This window comes from Sorex fumeus, unplaced genomic scaffold (assembly GCF_029834395.1).
Source record: "Sorex fumeus unplaced genomic scaffold, SorFum_2.1 ptg000095l, whole genome shotgun sequence".
NCBI lineage: Eukaryota > Metazoa > Chordata > Mammalia > Eulipotyphla > Soricidae > Sorex > Sorex fumeus.
Genome location: NW_026606152.1, coordinates 12925365 through 12946011, shown reverse-complemented (window position 1 = coordinate 12946011; position 20647 = coordinate 12925365). Strand labels below are relative to the sequence as shown.

The following is a 20647-nucleotide window of genomic DNA, read 5'->3' as shown; positions in this document are numbered from 1 at the left end:
TCATAGTTCAAAGTGTCCCTGTGGGAGCACCAGATAAAGGGTGTTGGGAGGATCCTCCCAGGATAGGAGATGCATGCTGAAAGTAGACTAGACTGAACATGATTGCCACTCAGTGCCTCTTTTGCAAACCACAGCACCCCAAATGAGAGAGAGAACAAAAGGGAATGCCCTGCCACAGAGGCAGGGTGGGATGAGGGGAATGGGGGGTGGGAGGGATACTGGGATTAGTGGTGGTAGAGAATGGGCACTGGTGGAGGGATGGGTACTCGATCATTGTATAACTGAAACCCAAGCACAAAAATTTGTAAGTCTACAACTGTACCTCATGGTGTTTCACTAATAAAAATTAAAAAAAAAGATATTAAAAAACAAAACAAAACAAAACAGTGTCCCAGTGGGACCAATGCCAATGCCTAGGGGACAGTGCTGGCCTTGTTTGCACTTCGGCAGCCATGTTTCCATTCCCTGGCACCATAGGGGGTTTCTTGAGCCCTCCCCACCCAGGAGTCACCCTCGAGCACCACCCTGTGTGGCTTCCAACCCCCTCACCCCCAATAAATAAATTATGTAAACAGAATGTCTCCTGTGCCTTCAGAACTGTTCATACCTCAGCACTTCTGAAGCATTGCCTTTTCCTGTGCTAAGAATAGCCATCCTGTTCCTTGTGTAAATGAAGTAAAGCAAAACCTAACAAGATCTCAAATTTTTAATCTCTGGGTATGTGCATGCTGGAATTTAACACCTTTTTTTTTTTTTGGTGGATAAAGTTAAAAAAAAGTTATTGGAAAATGACTGAATATTTTTTATTTGTGATTTTTCTAGGTTGAACACAAATGTAGAATTGTACCAAAGTTTGCAAAAATTACTCGCTGATAAAGATCTTGTGGATTCCCTTGATCCTGAAACCAGGTATTTATTCCTTCCTGTTCCCTGCCGGTCACTGGTGACCTGAGACCAGTGTCTCTGTGCTCAGCGGGCTTGGTCTGTAGGCTCTCTGGCTTCTGTGGCCATGATTTCCTCTCTATCTTCAGTGCTCCATAGGAACCTTGCTTTCTCCATGGTCTTTGTGCTGAATCTTGTTCTGTCTTCTTACTCTACTTTTCCCTCCTGTGTTCACATCCCTGCTCACTTCGTTCTTAATGCTCACAGCATCCTTAGTGGGCTGGATGCTCCTTGAGAGCAAGGATTCGGCCTCCTCTGCACTCTGCAACCTTTGAACCTGCACCTGCACACAACCATCTGGTTGTGTCTGTAGAAAATGGTTCATTAATGAACAACTGCTCATAAATGCTGATTCCTGGAACCACATGTAGTCTCCCGAGCCCACCAGGAGGGTGAGTGCAGGGCCAGGAGTAAGACCTGAGCACAGTCCACGATGGCCCCCAAACCAAACAAAAGTGTAATTTAAATTGACTACAGCATCATTTTGTTCTTAGATGCCCTTCTTGAAGGATTAGCTTTTGCGTTATTTAAAAATATTTCCTGATCTGGTAATCTAACATATTTATATATTTTCTTCCCTTGGGAAGTTTTATTATGTTAGCTTCTTCAAGAAGTGTAGCCACAAAGAAATCTTTATTTGGGGTTTTCTAAAATCATTAGGAATCTTCTTGTGAACAAAGAATGTAACACCCTCTCAGAACATAATGGAAGAGAAAAATCCCAATCACAAAAGTGAGTGACAAAAGCTGTAATACACCTTGGACTGGACTCAGGAATCTTGCAGAATCTCACACAAACATGCATACATGCACACACGCACACACATCTAGGAAATGTTAAAGATTAAATGGAGAAACAGACTGTGCTCTTAGATTAGGAAGAAAAAACCAGTAGTGTTCACTACTGTCTTGCAAGCTATGTCTAAGCTATGTTGAAGGAGGATTTTTTTTTTTTGGGGGGGTCACACCCGGCGATGCACAGGCGTTACTCTTGGCTCTGAGTCAGGAATCACCCCTGGTGGTGCTCAGGGAACCACATGAAATGCTGGGAATCGAACCTGGGTTGGCCGCATGCAAGGCAAAGGCCCTGCCCGCTGTGCTATTGCTCCAGCCCCCGATTGGTTGGTAATTTAAAAAATAATTTTGAAGTTAGAGAGTTAAATATACTGCAGTAGGTAGGAAAATGTTGAAAATGTAACATTGCATAAACATAACACGATGGAAAACATAATCAGGTTGATGGAAGCATAGAGACTTTTCAGACAGACACACACACACACACACACACACACACATATAAAACAAGATATTGTGATAGTGTCATTTCACATCAGGAGGGAGAAACTTGTGTTTAGGTAGTGTTAGTTCAGTGGACAGAAACCCTGTACTGGGTGGACACTGTGCTAATTTCTCTACTTGTGTCTTATGTAATTAAACATGTTCTTCATAGCCTAAAAAATACATGACAAAGAAACAGGTTGGAAAGAAATACAAGCATTTTAATAGTAGTTTTCTTTGTTCCGGCTTTTGGGCTATACCCAGCAGTGACCAAGGCTTCCGGTGGGTACTGTATGTGGAACTGGAGAGAGAGAGTACGGTGGGTTAGATGGTTTCCTTGCATGGAGCTGACCTGGGTTCAATCCCCAGCACCCCATCTGGTCCCCATGTTGAAAAAAACTTACAGAACCTCCCTTTTTTGGGGAGGGGGTGGCGGACATGCCTGATGATGCTCAGGGGTCATTGCACTCAGAGATCACTTCTGCTGGTGGTCTGGGGACCATGAGAGGTTCGAGGCAAATGGCCTACCTGCTGTACTATTGCTCTGCCCTCATCTGCCAATCTCAAAAGAGTTGTCACGTTTAGAATTGGTTCCAGACCCTTACCCACTGCTGGTGGGGATGTCAATTGATTCGACTTCTATGGGAAACAATATAGACTCAAAAAGCTTAAGAATTGAGCTTCCACATGATCTAGCAGTTTCATTTTTTGGCATCTACCCCAAGGATCTCAAAACACTATTTTGGAAAGACATTTGCCCTCCCATGTTCATTGCTGCACTGCTTATAATAACCAAGATCTGGAGATAACCCAAAAAGAGGTGAAAAGACTGGCATATACATACAGTGGAATACTACATGGTCATAAAAATGAAATCCTGCAGTTTTCCATAATGTAGATTAAGTTAGAGCTTATCATGCTGAGTACAGTTAGTTAGGAGAGGAATGGACACAGACAGAATGATCTCTCTTGTATGAACGCTATAAAGAAGTGCTTAGTGAGGAAACAGCTAATGGCTAAAGGCCAGGACCTGAGAACTGGTCACGGAACTGAGCTTACAGAACGCAAATGTGGTAGCGGAGAGGGAACCCAGATACGCTGGGGATGGAAGCGGGCACTCACATTGGGGGTGTGGGTCCAGACCGTTGTACACACAAGCCCTATCATTAATAGTACTGTGAACCACAGCATCTCAAAGAAAGGTTAAAGAAAATTAAATTACAAAATAAAAGCTGGTTTGAAGCATACTCTAGGATTGAAAAGAAAGAAAATGTTTCTCATCAATTACGAAATTCGGCTTCCGGCTCAGCATCAAGGAATTTAATATCCTAAGTAGAAGCTACTTGTTGGAAGAAACAAGTTAATCTTATGTAGGAGTCCTTTGAAAAATTGTCCAAGTATGAACTGTTTCATGTTTTTATTGCTGAGATTTGGATGGAGTAATCATTATAGTGGCTTTCACAGGTTAGAACATTTTACAAAGGGTAAGCTCCTTTTGAACATTTATGAAAAGCTAATAATCATAGGTGTTCCACACTCTGTGATATATGTATATCTATGCTTTTATGAAAAGGTCATAATCATAGGTGTTCCACACTGTGATATATATGTATATACGCTTTTGTGAAAAGCTAATAATCATAGGTGTTTCATACTCATATATATGTATATCTATGTAGATTTATATGCTGGCTGCAGCCTTGGTTGATGCAGTCTTTTGTCCCTTCTGTGCTTGTGTATTCATGCATCCTTTTAACGTCTTGATAGCCCAAAACTGAAGCTTCCTGTGGCCTCAACTTGAAAAAGGAAAAGTCTTCACCCAAAAGACGAAAAAAAAAAAGAGAAAAAGTTCATGAAGTGGAATGCTCTACAAATGCTACTGGAGCCCTTAGGAAAAAAATTAAAATTAAATTAAAAAGAGACCCCTAATTGGGTGGATGGTGGAAGAAAGATTGGTGGGAGAACTCACCCTGGTGTCAAGGATATTTCAAGAACTGACTGGAGTTGAGGCGAGGACTGTGGCCCCCATTGGATCGTGGCACAGGCTGTGGAGCCAGAGGCCCAGTGTGTTGGGGCAGGCTGTCTGTAGTCCAGATCAGCTGTGGGTGTTGGAAGGAGAGAATTGGTTAGTTTGGTTGGGTGACCTGTTTTTCCCTAATGCTTTTCCTAGGGCCAGGAATGGAGCTCAGCGGTAGAGCCTTGCGTGTGTGAGGTCCTAGGTTTGATCCCATCTCTGGAGAAACAAATAAACAAAACACACCAAAGCTAATATTTTTCTGTCTCCACACCAGATATTTAGGTCCGATTTATAGAGTAGATTTTCTATGTAAGTAAGTGACAAGCAGTGATATGTGTCACGAAACTTAGGTTCAGGAATTGAGCATTCAACACTGAGATGCTTCTTTGATCCCCTGATACTTGACAGGCATTTCCGATACTTGCTATTAGAATATTGCCTGCAGTGGCTAAGGGGCCATACATTTCTTTCTGTCTGGTATCTCTGAAGAACCATGGATCCCATCCCAGTCTTTCTGGCATAGTATGATAATGTCTGGATGCCCTTAAGCACATGGTTTTTGTCATTTAGTTTATTTTATGAATTCTGTATTCTGATTCTGAGGCTTGGTGGTGGAGTATGTTCTTGTGGCCCTGCATTTGGTCCCAAGTACCATGGGAAGAACAGAACCCAGCAAAACTTATAATATTTTCATTCTTGGGGTACCTAATGGGAAAGTAACTGTTAAGTAATGAAAAAGAGAAAGATGTTCCTTTGGATTAAAATGTTACAGGGTACAACCCCTGTAGATGTTATCTTAGGGGCACTCTGTTTCAGTATTTATTTGATAAAATTTGTTCCATCAAGGAAACAAAGTTGAGGTGCTTGTTTAGTTTAGAGATGCATGTTTTGTTTATTAGGAAGTGATCTCTTAGAGCACTCAAGAGTGCTTTCTCTTGAAATAGTGTGGATTCCTCTTGCAAATTTAGCACAAGAAGATGTTGGGTTGAACCAAATCCAGAGCATTTAAAAAAATTGTTTTGGGGCCATACTGTCTATGCTTCTAGCCTGCTTCTTAATGGTAATGGCTACTGGCAGAAATTGAAGGCAATCATTTAAATGTGCTGGGCTCTCCAAAGGTATTATTGATGGTCTATCTTTGAACTCTCCATATACTTTATTTGAACCCTGTTAGAAATTTTCTTATTTCCTACATCTTGTATTCATTAATTTACTGAGTATTTATACTGATATGTCTATGCAGTGTAGGGCCTAAGTTTTTGCCTGCAAGCAATTGAGAGTATAGTTTTGTTAAATATACATACCGAAGATCAAAATGTATATTTATATAATGTATTCTTTATTGCTAATAGATATATTCATATGCTTATGTGTATATATATGTATGTATAGACTTTCCTAATTGCAGTTAACAGCAAGCATATATGTATATGTATGGTGCATTGCTTATGGTATGCAGGAAATATTTTTGAAAAACAGTTGAAAAGATGCCTATGTCTTTTAGAAAAAAGCAACAGGTAAACTTGACTTCATTTCAGTAATTAGTTCAGTTTAAAGTTTGTGGTGTAGTTTTTATGATGATATTTAGCTGTTACACAGTTAACAAGTACTTTACCAAGTGATCTGTAGAGTAGTTGGGAAGAGCAGTTTGGGAACGAGAGATAGCCTGCATTGCATGCCGCTGACCTTGCGCTGTTCCCCAGTGCTGCAGGGAGCAACCCTGAAGCACAAACTGCTCAAAGTAAAAGAAGATGATAAAAACAAACTCCTTAAATGTGAAGCTCCTGGCTGAGACAGAGTATGTGTATGTGTATGTGTGCGCCAGACAAACACGGGGAGGGGATGAAGGGGGGGGGAGGGGGAGAGGCAGAGAGTTTTGAAATATTTTGTTTTTTGACAGTAGGTTGAAAAGTCTGTATTTTATAGAAAAACTTTTTTGTTGTTGTTTTTGCAATTCTTATTCCCAGTTATAGAACCTGGGCTCTTTTTATTTGTAGGCGGGTGGCTGAACTTTTTCTGTTTGATTTTGAAATCAGTGGAATCCACCTAGACAAAGACAAGGTAAGTCCCATCTCTCTGGTTTTGAGTTCTTTAGTTTCCACTAATGTTGACTTGGCTTTACTAGTGTTTCATTAGTCTTTTTAATTTTGCTTGAATTTGTATATATGAAGTGTTACTTTTCTTTAAGTTGTATTTGAAAGTCGTATGTACTCTTTGGAAATTGAGCTGTCACCCATGATAATTCAAAAGAAGATATTACTAGAGACACTTGGGGTGTGGAATTAGGCTGAGGGATTGGAAGGAAAGTTGATTCTGTGGAAGATTTAGATCGGGAAATGCAAGTCCAGCGAGTATCATTAAGACCTTTGCATATCATTTGATGTTTTTGTTTTGGATTTTATGGGCCATGCCCGGTGGTACACAGGGATTATTACTACTGGCTCAGTACTCAGAGATTATTCTTAGTGGTGCTGGGGGACTTTGTGGTGTCAGGAATCTCACCGAGGACTCCCACATGCCAGGCTTACACCCCGCCCTTTGATCTGCCTCTCAGACCAGGAATATGATTTTTTTTTTTTTGGCCACACTCAGCCATGATCAGGGATCACTTCTGGTTCTGCACTCACGGGTCACTCCTGGAGGGCTTAGGGGACCATATGGGACGCCGGGGATTGGATGTGAGCAAGGTAAGTCACCTACCCACTGTACTATCCTCTGGCCCAGGAAAAGGATGTTGTTGACAGACCCACACAGTTCTATCTTTGAAATTGAGGTGACATTGGTTACAAGACTGTGTATGCCCTAGGGGTATAGCCAAAGAGTTTGCTTCCACTGGACGTTGTTCTGTTCCTTTGTCACTTTATATCCCACAGACATGTGAGATCATGTGGCATTTGTCTCATTCAGCATGGTCCTTCACTTCCATCCATGTTGTTGCTAAGGACGAGATTCATCCTTTCAAATTGTATTTTTTTGTGTTTAGATACCACATCCTTTTTATTCACTAGTGTTGTAGGGACCTCCATAGCTTGATCATATGGCAGTTCTGTTTGTTTTTGTGCCATATCTGGCAGTGCTCGGGGCTTACTCTTGGCTCTGCATCCAAAATCATTCCTTGGGAGACCATACATGGTGCTGGGGATCGTACCTGGATTGACTGTGTACAGGAAGTGCCTTCTCTGCCGTACTATCTCTCCAGCCTGGTAATTCTACTTTTAACATTTTTGGAAATCTGCAGTGTTTTCCATAGAAATGGGGCTAGTTTACATTTCTTCTGACACGGTCTGAGGAGTCCTTTCTCTCCACATGCCTCTCAGCACTGTTGTTTCTGGCATGTGTGAGGTGGTATCTTATTGTTGTTTCAATGTTCATTTCCTTGACAGCATTTTTTCTTATGCTTGATTGCCATCTGCATGTCTTCTTTGGGATAGCGTTTGTTCTTCTCTTCTCCGCTCCCTGTTCTCCTTTTGTGTTGTGGTAGGAAGGATTGAACCCGGGGCCTCACATATTCTTCCCATTCTCTTAACAGGTCTCAACCAGTGGTGCTCTGGCCTAGTGCTGCAGTGCTGGGGTGTTGGAGGTTGGGGTGTGCCACCAGGGGTCAAACCTGGAGCCTTGCCTGCATCTGACACGTGCTCCACCCTCTCAGCTGTCTACCCGACCCTCTTGCACTTTCCATGAGGTGCTTTGTTTCCTAGTGGGTTGGGTGAATAACTTTCATAGCTATTCCTCATAAAGTGAGCTGTGTATGAACTTTTAAACTTTCAGTTTGATGTAGTCCCAATGCCTTTGTTTTGCTTTTTGTTTTTGGGCCACACCCAGCTCAGGGGTTACTCCTGGCTCTGTGCTCAAAGATTATTCTTGGTGGTTTTCAGCAAGGATGCCAGGGATCAAACCCTGGTTGGCCACATGCAAGGCAAGTGCCCTACCTGCTGTACTATCTCTCCAGCCCCAGCCTTTGGAGCCAGATCCCTGAAGACACATCTGAAGCCAGCATGCCGCATGGGATGTTTTGTCTATTTTTCAATATTTTTCAAATTTTATGATTTCAGGTCTGAAATCAAGTTTTAAATCCATTTTGAGTTAACTTTCATGCATGATATGTGAGAGTATCTAGCTTCATTCTTTTGCATGTGGCTAGTCAGGTTTCCATTTATTTTTCAGTTCTTTGATTTTTGGCTTCTTTTGGGACACACCTGCCAATGCTCAGGGGTTACTCTGGTTCTGAGCTCCAGGCATGCTTGGGGTTCCATGTGGGGTGTTGGGGATCGAACCTGGGTTCGCCGTATGCAAGGCAAACGCCCTCCCTGCTGTCCTGTAGCTCCGGCCCCAGGTTTCCATTTATTGCAGAAACTTTTCTTTCTAGTCTTTATGCTCTGGGCTCCTTTGTTGTAAATTAACTGTCTTTATACACAAGGATTTATTTCTGGGATTTAAATTTAGCTTTCTTGATCTGTGTTGTTTTTATTCCAATGTCATACTGTTTTTATTACCATAGATTTGTGGTATAGTTGAATAATGTGATGCCTTCACTATTATTCTTTTGTCTCAGGATTATTTTGACTGGGATCTTTCATTGTTTCATATAGATTTAAGTAACATTTGATCTATTTCATTGAGGAATGACATTGAGATTTTGAGTGTGATTGTATTGATCGATCATTTTTTGGGTAGGATAATAATTTTAGCAATTTTAGTTCTTTGTATTCATAAGCACAGAATGTATTTTAGTTTACTTTTTTTAAAAATGGGGTGGGGAAAGCATACCTGATGGTGCTCGGGAATACTCCTGGCTCTGTGCTCAGAGATCACTGTTGGCAGGGCTGGGGACCCTGTGGAGTACCAGGAACCGAATTCCTGTTGGCTGCATGCAAGCGCTGTACCTGCTATACTATTTCTCCTGCTTCTGTCTTTATTTCTTCTAAAAGCAAGTTATAGTTTTCCACATTTAAGATCACGATCACGATCACGATCACGATCATCCTGTTGCTTTTCGATTGCCTCGAGCAGGCAGTAACAAAAATCTCATGCTTGAACTTTGATCATATGGTCATCAAACACCCATCCCTTCACCAGTGCATGCTTTCCACCGCCCAGATCCCCAGATTCTCCCCCTACCCCCCGCCATTCCACACTTCCCACTGCCTCTGTGGCAGACAATTTGCAAAATATTCTTTCTCTACTTTAGTTACATTTGCTATTTCAAGACCAGTCCTATCACCCCTCATACCTGCAGAAAATGCAGTGCTAGACAATGTGTTTTATACTGTTTGTAATGGATATAACATAATGTTGCGCGGCCTCGAGAGCTGCTGAGTGCTCAAGGAATTCTAAGATTTAAATAAATAGGGTCTGAAGAAATCGCTGCAACAAGTTGCTGGGGTCCAAGATTTGTTTGTGTGTCTCTGGACTGTGGTCATCGGGGAGCTTAAGTAGACGGTGGGCAGATGTGACATCATCTTGGCGTCCCATCAGGGAGGGAGGAAGGAGGGCCCACTCCTCCCCAGTCCCTTCAGACTTGGGATTTGCCATCACCATGAACTCATACCTGGTGCTTCTTGCTGGCTTCTAGAAAATGGCGACCACTGGAGCTCTTAGAGGGCTGGCGGAGGGACTATACCTGCCCCCCTCTGGAGCAGCCCAGTGGAGAAGGCCTTTTGCGAAGTCTAGGATCATCTCTGCTGCAAGTTGCTCAGGTCCAAGATTCCTCTGTGTGTGTGTCTAAGATACATTTTTTTGACCTCCTTTATTTAGTTTGTTCCTAGATTTCTTTTGATGTGATTGTCACTGTATGCGTGTGTGTGTAATTTTTAAAGAATTTGTTTTTTTCTATTAAAGCCCTATAATTTGCAAAGTTATTCAGAGTTGGGTTTAGACATGCAGTATTCCATAACCAATCCCACCACAGTGCCTCTTATCAGTGCTCCCAGGTTCCCTCCTGCCGGCCCAGACCCAACCTGCCACCTTGACAGCACCCTTCTAAGTTTAGTTGTTCAAGTTTGGTTCTCCTGATTTTAATTTGTTGGCTCTGTGGCTTGGATATTTAGCTCTGTAATTCAGGTGCATTGGTGTTATTAAGGAATGTCAGTGGTATTTTTAAACTTCCTTTTGTTTATCCCTTTTCTAGCACAACAGAACAGATTTTTGTAGCATTTTCTCATATTGGTGGTTTATTATTTTTAGTAGCTTTTTAATAAAGTCCGTTGGAATTTGTGTTTTCGTGTCATTTGCTTCCAATCTGGATTTTTTTTTTTTTTTGGCTATACTTAGTGATGCTCAGGGCTTACTCCTCACTCTCTGCCCAGGGATCACTCTTGGTATGCTCAGCGGACCATACTTGGTGCTGATAATTGAACCCTGGCCAGCTGTGTGCAAGGCAAGTATCTAAACCCTCTGGCCCTTATTTTATTTTTTTTGAGGACTTTTTCTCAAAAAACCATAAATAGCTTTTGAGTCTATTTACAACTTTCTCTGTATCCACTGATACAGTCATATGATTTTTATCTTTCCTTACTAGTGTGTTACTAATTTTCACATATTGACCCATTTTTGCATCCTTGCAGTATATCCTCCTTTGTCATAATGCATGATTCTTTCAATATTTTGATGAGTTTGGTTTCTAAAGATTCCGAGACTTTGCATTTCTGTTCATTGGGGTCTGTAGTATGTGTGTGTGTGTGTGCTTGTTTGTCATGTTTGTTTGTGCCTGTCCGTCGTGTGTGTGTGCCTGTGTGCCTGTCTGTTGTGTGTATGTATGTGTATGTGCCTGTCTGTTGTGTGTTCATGTGCCTGTCTGTCGTGTGTGTGCGTGTGCCTGTCTGCTGTGTGTGCATGTGCCTGTTTGTTGTTTGTGCGTGTGCCTGTCTGTCGTGTGTGTGTCTGTCATGTGTGCATGTGCCTGTCATGTGTGCATGTGCCTATCTGTCATGTACACATGTGCCTGTCTGTTGTGTTTGTACGTGTGCCTGTCTGTCATGTGTATGTGTGCCTGTCTTTTGTGTGTGCACGTGCCTGTTTGTCGTTTGTGCGTGTGCCTGTCTATCGTGTGTGCCTGTCATCGTGTGTGCGTGTGCCTGTCTTGTGTGCGTGTACCTGTCTGTCATGTGTATGTGTTTATGTGCCTGTCTGTCGTGTGTGTGCCTGTCTGTCGTGTGTGGGTGTGCCTGTCACGTGTGCGTGTGCCTGTTCGTTGCGTGTCTGTTCCTGTTTGTTATGTGTGCGTGTGCCTGTCTGTCGTGTGTATGTGTGTGCGTGTGCCTGTCTGTCATGTGTGTGCGTGTACCTGTCTGTCGTGTGCTTGTGCCTGCTTGTCGTGTATGTGCACGTGCCTGTCTGTTGTGTGTACATGTGGCTGTCTGTCGCGTCTGTGTGTGCCTATCTGTCATGTGAGTATGTGTTTCTCCTGTATGGTTTTGTTTTGGAAATAGAATTTCTAAACTGGAAGGGGTCTTAGATATTGTCTAGACCCTTGGTTTTACAGGGGGAGATCAGGACAGAGTGACTTGCTTCAGTTTCTCCCTTGGTGTTTAGGGTTTCTCACGTAGGCCTCTCTCCTTCCTCAGACACCAAGCTTGAAGAACCTTGGACCTCATTTGTGTACTGGGGCAGGTTGAGGGAAGGTGCCCGCCACAGTGAAGGAGCTGCCAGGCGTGTTCTCTCCCTCCTCACCTGCAGTGCTGCTCTTGCGCTTTCCTGTGTCAGGTACTGAACCCAGGGCCTCATACCTGCAAGACATGTGCTTTGTGATGGAGCCGCACCCCTGCTCCTTGCTTTTCCTCTTTCAAAAAGATAAATCTTCCAGTAAATGTAGCCCCGATGGCTTAAACTGTTTCCACATCAGCAGCCTACTTGTTAGTGGCAAGAGTTTGTTTCTCAGAGCATCATGGAAGGCAGCGGCCAGGGTCTTGGGAACAGTATCTGTTATGACAGTGTTGGGGTTGATGCTGAGTTTGGGGACTGTCACTGCTGCTGTGGGGGACTCAAGTGCTCGGCTTTCCAGGCAGCTCATGATGCTGATGGAATCCCCTGTGCATGCCTGTAAGGTTTAGGTGCAGCAGGCCTGAACATTCACTGTTTCTATGACAGGTCCACACTTCCCTCTCTAAGCCTATTCTTCCTTCTCTCTGTCGGTGATGCCACTGATCGTGAGGCGGCCTGATCTCGCTTTTTATTTTTAAAGTCCCACCCAAATGCTCTTGGGGACCATTCTTGGCAGTGATTGGAGGACAGTGGATCAGGCCATTGTCTGATCCATGACCATCAGCTGACCATCACCCAGGACCACCGTCCCTGACTATAAGCTACAGGGATCATGCCTGGAACTCCCACATGGCAGAACATGTCCTCCGGCCCTTTGACCACCTTCCTGGCTTCCCTCCCCAGCCCATTTCCCACAGTGAAATGTTTGAGTCAGGTCACTTATTTGTTTTTTTCCCATTTCCAGTCCTCGTCTTAGTTACCAAGCTGTGGGATTGTTTTGTAGGGCTTTTCCTGCATTTGTCTGCGTCTCCAAAACAGCTCACCATGATCCTTATCACTCTAAAACTGGACCGTGCCAGAAGCCTTTCTGGTCCTCTCATTCACAACCAGCACAGTCCAGCATTTGCTGTTATTTATTTCCTCCTTCGCTTCTCTTTGTTTTTGCTGTTGTCATTGTTGTGTCAGTGATTTGGGGTCACCCCTGCTTGGCTGCCTCGTGCCCCCAGCGAAGATTGTGTTCTGGGTTGTGCTTGGGGTGTAGACCACAGCACCAGTGGGATTGCTCTGGACATGCAGGGCCATCGCTGTTTGTGGCCATAGGCCTGTAGGGCAGGTCCTGCCTGAGTCACACCCGCCTCCCTGCGGTTGGTTACTGCGCAGGCTTCTCAGCAGAGCTTCTGAATAGCTTGAGACTGGCAGTTTATCCTTCCTGGTTTACAGAGGAAGTAATGGAGGCCTCTCTGGTATCAGGCAGAGGAGGCTCTTCCCTTCGGCAAACTCAGCAGGCCTTCTGCTGGCTCAGAGTCTTTTCTTCAAATCATGGCTGGACTGTCACTCTGCCCACAGCCTTCCTGTGACTTCTTGGCTTTCGGAGGTCTGAGTGGAGTTCCCATGTGAGAGAATTCACACTGCGGTGTCCCCCCAGCTCATTCACCTGGACCCGTTTTTAGTTTTTTACATTTTTTTTTTTTTACTTTTTGGGTCACACCCAGCAATGCTCAGGGGTCACTCCTGGCTCTGCACTCAGGAATTACTCCTGGGAATTACTTCTGGTGGTGCTTGGGGGACCATATGGAATGCCAGGGACCGAACCCAGGTCAGTCGCGTGCAAGGAAAACGCCCTACCCGCTGTGCTATCGCTCCGGCCCCAGTTTTTTATATTTTTAAAATTTATATTTTTGTGTGGGTTTGTGTGTGTGTGTGTGTGGGGGGGGGGGGGGTTGTCCTATAACTTCTTGCTTTGGCAGCTCCCAGATTTGTTTGTCCTAAATCTTTGCGAGGCCTTCATCTTCATCTTCACCTTCACCTCCATAAACCAGCGTCCATGAAGCTTTGGTTTATTCCTCCTAGTAGAATTTTGTTTTTATTTGAACTCACTTTTTGTTTATTTCAGTTGCTTTGATTTGAGTTTATTATCATTGTGTCACTTGCTTAAGTTTTAGGCCTCTCCAGGACTGAGCATGTTTTCCAAATTTCGTACCAGTGTTTCATTTTTTTTTTGTTTGTAATCTTATTTGCACTCCTTTATTGTTTTTTTCAGCCCCCAACCTCCTTTCTCTCTCCTTCCCCCATGTCTTAATTTTATTATCAACATCCACTGCTTTATCTTTTTGTTGTTTATCTGTGCATCAATTCTATATCTGTATGTTGAAAACATGGATGAAATCTTCCAAAACCGGTCTTTTTCCCTATGCTTTATTTCACTTTTCATAATCTGTTGGAGCCCCTTTCATTTTGTGCAAATGAGTACTAACCCATTGTTTAGTTGTGGATCTTCTCTATTCATCCACCAGTTGTCATGCACTTAAAACAGTGCTGCGCGAACATTGGTGGATATGATATTTTGTGTTGATGTTTTCTTACTCTTTGATTAATACCTCCCCCAAGTAGAAAAGCTGGATCACAGGGAAATTCTACATTTAGCATCTCTTAAAAATTTTGTTGATTAATTAATTTTGGGGACTTGAACCACACTTGGATGTTCGGGGCTTTCTTCTGGCTCTATCCTCCCAACACCTTTTATTTGGTGCTCCCTTCTCTATCTGAACTCCCTTTTCCCCTAGCATGTGTGGCTGGCCTCCAAGCCATGGAGCAAAATTCCTGGTACTAATCTCGGCCATTCTTGGGTGTTAGTCTCCTATTTTGTTACTTTATGTTCCCCAGATGACTGCAATCTTTCTGCCTATCCTTCTCTTTCTGACTCATTTCGCTTAACATGATACTTTCCATATAGTACCACTTGTATGTAAATTTCATGACTTGTCTTTTCTAACAGCTGCATAGTACTCCATTGTGTAAATGTACCAAAGTTTCTTTAACCAGTCATCTGTTCTTGGGAACTCAGGTTTCTTCCAGGTTCTGGCTATTGTAAAGAGTGCTGCAATGAACAAACAGGTGCAGATATCACTTCGACTATACATTTTTGCCTCTCTGGGATATATTCCCAGGAGTGGTATTGCTGGGTCAAATGGGAGCTCAATTTCTAATTTTTTGAGAATCGTCCATACTGTTTTCCAAAAGGGCTGAACTAGTCAGATTCCCACCAGCAGTGAAGGAGGGCACCTCCAAAGAAACAGTGACCAAAATAAAAGACAGTCTACAGAATGGGAAAGGATATTCGCCGAATACACATCCGACAAAGGGTTGATATCAAGGATATACAAGGTACTGGTTGAACTCCACAAGAAGAAAGCAGCCAACCTCATCAAAAAATGGGGCAAGGAAATGAACAGAAGTTTTCTCAAAGAAGAAATCCAAATGGCTAAAAGGCACATGAGAAAATGCTCCACATCATTAATCATCAGGGAGATGCAGATCAAAACCACAATGAGATACCATCTCACACCACAGAGACTGGCCCACGTCCACAAGAACAAAAGCAACCGGTGCTGGCGCAGGTGTGGCGAGAAAGGGACCCTCCTAACTTCCCTTTTAAAACTGCTTCGTATCCCACATGTTCAGATTACTTGTGCTTTCACTTCCATTTGTCTCTGGGCATTTTTCATTTTCCCTTTAGGCTTCTTCCTGGTGGTTACTGAGAAGCTTATTGTTTAGTCTCCACGCATTGAGACTTTCAGTGATTTTTATTTATTTTTCTGTGGTTGATTTCTAATTGTATAACTTTTTTTTAAAAATTTTTGGGCCACATCCGGCAATGCAGGGATGGTGCATCTGGATTGAGGGTAGGCTGTGGGCTTGCTGAAGGCCACAGATACGGGTGGGCATGTCTCATAGTGTCAGTTCCAGGGTGGGGAAACTACTTCCCCTATTTAGAGAGAATGTACAGCAGACCTTGACTTAGTTGAGTCTGAGGGTGGATGGGGCTAGGTTGCCTGCAGTGCTGTAGCTAGCAGCTGAGAGCTGTAGGGGACCTCCATAGTACCCAGTTTTCCACTTCCCTCCCCCCAACCCCCAGCCCCCAGGTTTGAGCGCTGGATGTGCACACCTGCATTCATGGCTCAAAGGGTAGCCGAGAGCCTGGATAAGGGCAGGGACACCAGCAGCTTCTGTCGCACTGGAGCAGAGATGCAGGGGTGTCCGCCTGGCGTGAGACCCTGGCCACTGCCTCTTATTCCCCTACTACTTGTGCTGTAACTAACTGCACTGGCACCTGCTGCTGCTCTCCAGGACACTTGGTGCTGGCATCGGGTACATGTGTTTTCCCTGTGCCCACTCCTCCATCTCAGCGTCCCAGTTCACGTGTCCAGAGTCTCCCCTTTGGGCCTGGTCTGGGGCCCACAGGGGCATCCTAGGAATCAGGATGGTATCAGCCAACAGTCACCGTGCACCCTCTGGGAGGCTGTGAGCAGACTTGGGTCAGGGCTTCTCAGCCTTTGTCCCACCATGGTCCCTGCCGTATCGCTTGGTCCTTCTTGTGCCATGATTTTATATCCTGGGGCCTGCTGGGGGCCCTAAGGCACTTGGTTGAGAAATACTCATCTTAGAAGACTAGCATTACTATCTTGTGTGTTCATCGGAAAAGATAGTTTTGAAATTTGCTGAACAGGGATCTCTTTCAGGGTCTGGCTCACCAGCACTGATCTTGCTGCTTTTCGTTAGCAAGTGTTTGTATGGGGAATTAGCTGTCCTTCCACAAACTTTGAAGCTGCAAGCGAAGAAAACTGCTAAGGGCCTCTCTTGTAACTGACTTCTGTATCTCAGAGGTGTGCTACTTGGAGAGCCATAAGGAAGGCCTGTTGCGCTTTCATTTTTATTTTGATTTTCTGGCTGCTCCTGGCAGTGCTCAGGGGTTTATTCCTGGCTCTATATTCAGGAATCACTGTGGCGGGCTCAGGGGACCATCTTTGGTGCAGGGGGTTGAACCCAGGTCAGACACACGAACCCCTAGTGCCCTGCCTGCCTTACTCTCACTACCCTCCCCCATATTGCACTTTGTTTTATTTTTATTTTTGGAAGGGGGTCGAGGTCACACCTGGTGATGCTCAGGGATTACTCCTGACTCTGCGCTCAGGAATCACTACTGTAAGTGTTTCAGAGATCATATGGGATACTGGGGATTGAACCCCGGTTGGCCGTGTGCAAGACAAACGCCTTACCTGCTGTACTATTGCCCCAGTCTTCTGTATTGCACTTTCTATCAAAGAAATCTTAAACTCGCCACCGTAATCTACCCATTTTAAAGGCCTCTATTTATTTTCTCAAATTTCCAAGTTATTTCTTAATTAAATAAATTATTTTTGTTTTGGGGCCACACTCAGCATTGCTCAGGGATTACTTCTGGCTCTGCACTAAGGATCATTTCTGGTGGTGCTCCTGGAATTGAATGGGATGCTGGGGATCAAACAAGGCTGTATGTGTGCAGGGCAGGCACCCTACCATCTGTACTATCGCTCTGGACCCTTTATTAGTTGATTTTAAAGTTCTCACATGAATATATTTTGAAAGCTGAGCCCGGCAAGCTACCGAGAGTATTCGATATGCCAAACACAGTAACAACAAAGTCTCCAAAGGAGACGTTACTGGGCCCGCTCGAGCAAATTGACGATCAACGGGAGGGCCTTTACCTTTACCTTTACCAAATTAATGAAGATGTTTTTTGAAAAGTATCTATTCGATATGCCAGACACAGTAACAACAAGGTCTCCAATGGAGACGTTACTGGGCCCGCTCGAGCAAATCGACGATCAACGGGAGGGCCTTTACCTTTACCTTTATCTATTTAATAAAATCTCTTAGAACTCTTAGGATTCAAAGAATCACATATTTAATTGTGTACAGATGGTGAAATGATGCCCTGAACAGATTGGTAAAGTCTGGAACTAATATAAGCTTTAATTTTTTTTTAGGTTATTAACAGGTAGTAAGTTTTTTGAAAAATTTTTATACTTAAAAGTGAAGGCATTAGGAAAAGATTTTTGGGACTGTTTTGTCCTTTCAGTGTTTTACTTTTTAATTGTTATCCTGCCAGTTACCATTAGGTGGTGATAAATGGCCAGAAACAAAATAGAAATATGGACTATAAAGACATTGGAGTAATGGAAAACTTTTTTTTCCCTCAAAAGCCTTGATCATTTTAAATTGAAAAGTTGGATATTCATATATAACCTTCTGTCACTGCCCAGCTCCCAGGTGTCCCTCTGTCACCGCCAGGTCCCCTCAGCTCCCAGGTATTCCTCTGGCACTGCCCCGTCTCCATCTTGTTATATTTGCTGGGGCGCTCTTTGTCTTTGGATGTTGCCACTGATGGAAGAAGTGGATTGCTTTCACTCCCCACCTCCTTTCAACCCAGTCTTTTGAATCTTACTGCACTTTCTGATCTGTCCTTCAAAGACCTCATTTGGAAATACTTTTGGGGCCAAAAGTTTTCCATTACTCCAGTACTACTGGAACAGGTATGGTGCTTGCCTTGCTTGTAGCTGACCCAGGTTTGATTCCTAGCACCCCATATATTCCCCCAAGCCCTTCAGGAGTGATCTCTGAGCAATACTGGGTATGACCAAAAATAGAAAAAGAAAAAACCCTAAAATGTTTTAAAGCATCATGCATCATTCCCTTCCTCCCCTTTTAAATTGTATCTACATGAGATACACAGTGACAAAGTTGTGATTGGCTTTTAGCCAAATGATGTTCCAGTACATCCTTTCACTAGCGCACATTTCTCACCACTTAATGTCCCTAGTTTCCTGCCTGCTATCCCCCCACCAGTCTGCCTTTACGGCGGACACTTTTCTTCTTTCTCACTCTCTCTCTTTACTTTTAGGCATTGTGGTTTGCATTACAGATACTGAAAATATATCATGCATATCACTTTATCTCCTTTCAACACCCAGTTTTTATCCAGAGTGATCATTGTCATAGTGGTCCCTTCTCTATCCTAACTGCCCCTCCTCCCATCCCTTGTGGCAAGCTTCTGATTTCCTGAACCTCATTTCTACTATTATTGGGTATTAGTCTCATACTGCATTAACATATGCCTCAGAGACCTGGGACCTACGAACACAGGATGAGAACACTATTTGGGCTTCCCAAAGAGGAATCGAAAGAGCTATGCTTGGAGTATCACGTTGCACTCAAATGAGAAAAGGAATCCGGAGTTCCCGACCTCTGTTGATGGTCAAGAATCAGGGATGCTGTCTCGTTTGCCAAGGCGTTGAAAGTCAGATGAGCTGGACACGTAATGAGATATGGAGATGACTGCTGGACTAGAGCCATTACTGACTGGATTCCACAGGATGTTAAAAGTCTGCGTGGTCGCCCACCTACAAGATGGTTAGACTTCTTCGTCAAGACCCAGAACAATCAGTTTGAGGCTCTTCATGTTCCTAGAACGAACAGACACCATTGGGCTACACTAACAACGCGACAGGGATGAATGGAGACGTTACTGGCGCCCACTCAAGCAAATTGATGATTAACGGGAAGTCAAGTGATCAAGTCTCATATTGTGCTTTTTCATATTCTGCAAATGAGTTTGGTCATTCTGTGTCTGTCCGTCTTCCTCCGACTCATCAGCATGATGCTCTCCATGTCCATCCATGTATAATTTAATGACTTCATTTTTCTTAGCGATTGCATGGTGTTCCATTGTGTAGATGTACCATAGTTTCTTTATCCACTCATCTGTTCTCAGGCACTTGGGTTATTTCCAGATCCAGGCTGTCGTGAATAGTGTTTTAAGCATCATTTTAAATTAGTGCGCTCTTCAATGACTCACTTAACAAGAGGCCTTAAGGCGCCGGGAAGTCTATACTTTATCATGTCAACTTCCAATATTAATTGTGCATCCTAGTCAAATAATAGAGCTCTAGTAATTATGAAAACCTTAAAGCATACTGTATTAAAAAACTAAAAAATAGTTTTTTTCTTGGTGTCCAAATAGAATTAATCCTGTGTATGGCATATGATGGTATGTTCAATATTAATTTTGTATAAAATTGTATTATATTAAAATATTTATTGATTTTTCATCTACATAGATTGCAAACTTTGCTGTAAAATATTATTTTAAATGTTTTAAAAAATTTACATTTAACATTCAAACACCAGTCCCACCACCATTACACCTTTCCACCTTTCCACCATAATATTTTGCGTGTTTCTGTCCTGCTCCCCAATCCCTGCCCCAAAGCAGAACTGAAATAATATATTTTGTATTGTTAGTTATAAAAAAACTGCTGAAAATGCTACAAAAAAGTATCCTCAGAGGAAAGAGTGTGAAGTTTGTTGTATTTTACCCAGGGGACCATTAAGCCTTTCTATAAGAGATCACTAACATGTTGTTAAAGGTTGAGCCTTGTGTGCTTTTTATATATGCATCTATAAAAAAAAAAGTATATTCCCTCTAAGATTGGTTGCCTCCTACTTTGAACCCTATCAACTGTGGTGCTGTAATCTTGGAGTACGGGAAGGGTGTGTTGTTTGAAGTATCCAGTGGCCGCGAATGCAGCTGTGCAGTCCAGGAATAGGTTCACTACTGGGTGATGCTCTGCCCAAGTGTGTGGGGAGAGGCTATGAACTTGGCAGCGGCTGGGTTCTGGAAGTTGTTGGCTGCCGGAGTGGGGTAACTTGGGGCAGGGAGGGGTCTCACAAGCCCCCTCCGGGGTGCCCTGAGTGAGAGCCTGGCACGGGGTCCGGTGGTATGGCTATGGTGAGCCTCATGTTATGCTCTCTTCCGGGAGAGAAGGTCATGCAATCTGGATGTCGCTGGTGATGAGATCCTCTGGTGCCAGCCAGTCAGACGTGGCTTATGGGT

At 43.5% G+C, this 20647-nt stretch overlaps 1 protein-coding gene across 1 annotated transcript in view; it reads left to right on the top strand.

Annotated features, from left to right (window-relative positions):
• Window positions 1-20647, top strand: part of MIPEP (mitochondrial intermediate peptidase) — a 190390-nt gene that overhangs the window by 11390 nt on the left and 158353 nt on the right. The window contains exons 4-5 of the mRNA XM_056132761.1: window positions 823-909; window positions 6234-6297. Of these exons, the coding sequence (XP_055988736.1) occupies window positions 823-909; window positions 6234-6297 (151 nt within the window). The remainder of the gene's footprint in view (window positions 1-822; window positions 910-6233; window positions 6298-20647) is intronic.